The sequence below is a fragment of the Dictyostelium discoideum genome (genome assembly GCF_000004695.1).
Source record: "Dictyostelium discoideum AX4 chromosome 6 chromosome, whole genome shotgun sequence".
Taxonomy (NCBI): domain Eukaryota; phylum Evosea; class Eumycetozoa; order Dictyosteliales; family Dictyosteliaceae; genus Dictyostelium; species Dictyostelium discoideum.
Window position 1 is genome coordinate 2955999 of NC_007092.3, and position 4785 is coordinate 2960783.

A 4785-nucleotide genomic window follows, 5' to 3' on the forward strand; every position below is an offset into this window, starting at 1 on the left:
ATATTAATAAAAACTCTTTCATTCAACAACAACAACAACAATTAGTATGCCAATTGGGATGGAGTACAAAGTTTTGATGATTTTTCAGCATTTGGTGGTTGGAGCACTCCAGCAATTAAACAATATAATGATGGTGGTAGCAACTGTGGTGTTGGTTATGATTTTAATTGGTGAGTATTGAAAAAAAAAAAAAAAGATAAAAAAAAGATTAAAAATTTAAACAAATACTAACCATTTTATTATTCTAATTTGAAAACCAGGTATCCAAATTAATATTTTAATTTATATTTAATCAGATTGGTTAAAAATTTAAAATAAATATGTTAAATGGTTTTTATACAAGCATAAATATATTTTTTTATGTTTTAAATATCCTATTTTTAAAAAAAGATAAATTGGTGGAATTATTATTGAACTTTTTTTTTTTTGTTGTTGTTGAGTAGTTTATGTTAACCTCATGATCCTTCTTTATATTTGGTGGGATTATAGGTTTAATTCTTTTTTTTTTTTTTTTTTTTTTTATATTTGATCATTTTAATAAAAAAAAATTAATGCATTAATCAAATGATTTTTTTTTAAAGTTGATTGCAAATCCATATCCATATCTGGTGAAATATCATTACTATCAAGTTTTTATATGAGAAATGTGATAATCTATAGCCTTGTAACACCATATGAAGTGAGGTTTATGAAATCTTATATGAATGTAGTCAATGTTGATTTCATGGTCTTTCTTCATATTAGGAGGTATAATTGGTGTGATTTTGTTTGTTGTTTGTTGTTTATGATTGTTCCGCCTGTTAATTTGAAGATGAATCCTGTTAATTTGGTATTGTTAATATATGATTTGGGAGCACTTGTTCTGAAATACAATATACTTTGCAGGTTAGTTTTCTTAATTTTATTATTTGTATGGTAAAGTCATTTGGGTCCTTTTACAATATCTTCATAGCCGGAGTCGAACATGCGATCTCAACTATACTCAGTAAAAATAATTCGCCCAACGGGGGGCTCGAACCCCCGACCACCAGATTAAGAGTCTGGCGCTCTACCGACTGAGCTAGCCGGGCATTTTTATGAATTTTCAATTAAAATACTGGTATACGTAATAAATTTACTCCAATTGAAAAAAGATGAGTTTACAGGTGAAGCAATTTATTTTATCCAAAAAAAAAAGGTCAAATAATTATCAATTTAATACACAAAAAATAAATAGTTTATTGTTGTCTCTTTCTTTTGAAATTAATAAAATATTTTAATTTAAGAGTTTTTATTTCAGATTTTTTGTTCAATTGCACAGAACAGAGATTTAAAATTGTGGTGTGGCAAATAAAAAAAAAAATTATGAGAAAATAGATTATAATAGCTTTTATTAAATTACACTTATTTATACATTGATATTTAAATAGAAAATCGATTTAATTTTAATTTTATGAGAATAATAATTTCAAATAACTAATCCTCCATTTGGTTTTTGAAAAACTTCTAAATGTACAGAGTTTGAAGTGGGCTGAGTATTTAAATTTACAACACTTTTTGATTGATCTTTTTTTGTATTGATAAAACTTGTTGTTTTAACTGATTTATTTTTTGCCAAACAATCTAACAAATTTTTAAATCAATATGTTAGAAAATAAATAAAATAAATTTTTGAAAAAAATAACTTAATTAGTTTACACACATACCGTAAATCATTTTTTAATAAATTTTTTAAATAAATAAAAAAATAAATAAATTATATAAATAAAATAAAATATAATAAAATAAAATAAATAATTAAAAAACTAGTTTAATAAATAAATATTTTTTAAAAAATAGATTAAAAAAATTGTAAATAAATTTTTAAAAAATGAATAAAAAAAAAAAACAGAAAATTGAATTTAAATATTTTATTCTTTTATTTTTGTATTTTTTTAATTTTATAATTTTTTTTAATTGTTTATTTTATAAAATAATGAAAATATTAATTTAATATCCATATTTGTACTTTAAGATTATTATTTATAAATCTTGTGATTTTGTTTATTTAAATAATTATTTCAAAGAATTATAATATGAGTTTTTAAAATTAAGGCAATTATAGTACACTTTTACATATAATTATACAATAAATATTTTAATTTTTTATTTTAAAAAAAAAAAATATTTAAAAATAAATTAAAAAAAAAAAATAACCACTCTTACTATTTGTTTTTATTATAATAATAATCGAATTTTATTAATTTTGTTTTTATTTTAATATTTTGCTCTATATTGAATTTCAAATTCCATACGTCCTTCATTGTTTTTTTTTTTTTACACAGAATAATAACTGATTAAGATTTTTTTTGTTTATTATTTTTAAAAAAAAAAAAAAGAAACAAGTGGAGATTAAATATATTTTGTGTATTAACACTTTTAAGTATCATTTTTAAAAAAAAAAAAAAAAAAAAAATTGTAAAAAAAAAAAGAATTTATTTTGTTTAGAAAAACTTTTTTTTGTTTAATTATTATTTTTTAAAAAAAAAAAAAAAAAAAAAAAAAAATTAAATAATAAAAAGTGGTATTTAATAATATAACAATATCAAAAGGGAAAAAAAAAAAGAAAAAAAAAAATAAAAAAAAAAAAGGAATGACAAAAAAAAAAAAAATTGGTATATTTATTTTGAAAAATTAATTTAAATCTTGCAATTACTTATCTTGATAATCAAATAAAAAAAAAGAAATTGTACAAATTAATAATGGCAATCTAACTAATAAATAAAATTCCACCCCCCCCCCTCTCTCTCCTTACAAAAGGATGAATCAGGTTGAAGGGGGTATTATTTTTATATACATTTTTTTTAACAATCAATGTACATATAAAAAAAAAAAAAAAAATTATTATTTTCATTTTCCAATTCTTAATTTTTTGTATTGAAACAAATTAAAAATAAATTTTGAAAAATTGAATTACTGAATTAGCTTACTTTTTTTGGTGTTTACCACAAAAAAAAAAAAAAAAAAAAAAAATGAAAATTAATTTTTTTTTTTGAATTTTTTTATATGACAATTATAATAATAAGTATTAATCATGAAAAAAAACACAACCTAAAATTAAAAAGGGGGTTCGGGTTTATTTTCACAGCTTGGTACAGATTTAAAAAAAGGAAAATAAAAAAAAAAACAAAATAAAAAACCCCCCCTTCCAAAAAAATATTACCCCCCAAAAAACAACATATTTAAAAAATTTATGGTTTTAAAAATCATTAATTTTAATAATTTTTTTTTATCCATTTTTTATTAATTTTTTTTTTTAAAAAAAAAAAATATTTTTAAATTCCCTTTAAACAAGGAATAAAAAATCAAATCAAAAAAAAAAAATTTACCTACAACTTTTTAGGGAAAGTTTTTTTATAGAAATTAAATTTTTATAAAAAAAAAAAAATTAGGAAAATTAAGAATTTAAAAATAAAATACCATTTCAAAAAAATATTTTTAACTTTTTAATTATAAAAAAATATCAAAAAATGAATTTAATTGGAAAGTTTAATTACATTTTTTATTTTTAAAAAAAAAAAAAAAAAAAAAAAAAAAAAAAAAAAAAAAAAACCTATATACTAACTTTTGTTTTTTAATTTTTTTTTAAAAAAAAAGACTCTTTCAAAGATCTTAGTTTATCAAACGAAAATAAACAATTTTTAAATGTTAGAAATAATTCAAATAATGGATTTCACAATAATTTTACTTTAATAAAAAATCAAAACAATTCAGTTATTAGTAATAATCCAGTTATTGTTGTTTCTTTTATAAAATAATATTAAAATCAAGTAAAAAAAAAATAATATATATGGAAATAGAAATGATTTTTAAAAAAAAATAATAATAATCAATATATATAGAAATAGAAATAATTAAAAAAAAAAAAAAAAAAAATAATGACAATCCGAATCTAAAAAAAAAATGTTGTAAAAATAAAAATTAATTTATTTATTTATTTAAAAAATATAAACTTTTAATTAATTAATTAATTAATTAATTATAAATATGGTTTTAATAAAATTAAATCTAATTGTGAAATTAAGTTATTTAAATTTTTTGGAGGTATACCTTTAAAATTATAACGAATTAATTTATCTTGATTTGATTGTAATCTTGATTTTATTCTTTTTACAATTTCTAAATTATGATGAATTGCATTTAAATTAATATCTATTGGATCATTTCTATTGTCTAATAGATATAAGAATATTTCATCTCTTTTATGACGCAATGCTTGAATTGGTACTAATGATGAAATTGGATAAATATTCAACTCTGTTAAATATTGAACCAATGCTAAACTATCACTTGTTACAGCATTCTCCATAATGAAATTATTATCAATTAATTTATTTAACCCTCCATCTACACCATTTTGATGAATAAATTTCATAAATTCTAAATCACCCCTATTAGCAATGAATTCACCAACTAATTTATCATTCCAAAGGAAATTCTCTTTAAAATTATAATAAAGATATTTAAATAATTCAAAATTTTCACATGCTAATCTAATACCATATTTATATAAAAAATCATTATTATTATTATTATTATTTGAATTATTACTATTTTTATTTATTGCTGTTGAATTTCTAATAATCTTTTTTACAAATTCAAATTCTTTATATTTTAAAATATATTGAAATCCAATTCTAACTTTATCTTTTTCTTTTAAATTTTCTTTTATTCCTTTTTTATATAAAAAATTAAAAATAAATAATTTTTTAATATCTTTGTCTTCCAATTCATTTAAATTATTTAAATTTAAAATTTTTAAAGTTG

General features: G+C 18.1%; 1 protein-coding gene and 1 non-coding gene across 2 annotated transcripts; both read right to left on the reverse strand.

Moving 5' to 3' along the window:
- Positions 1-997: 997 nt before the first annotated feature.
- On the reverse strand, positions 998-1070 carry tRNA-Lys-CUU-9. The gene has a single exon. It is a non-coding gene; the product is annotated as a tRNA-Lys (tRNA).
- Positions 1071-4000: 2930 nt separating this feature from the next.
- DDB_G0293494 (hypothetical protein) lies at positions 4001-4783 on the reverse strand (the record flags this gene model as incomplete). Its single annotated transcript, XM_629107.1, has 1 exon — positions 4001-4783. A coding segment is annotated over one exon (783 nt), but the record flags the coding sequence as incomplete, so codon positions are not given.
- Between the last annotated feature and the right edge of the window lie 2 nt (positions 4784-4785).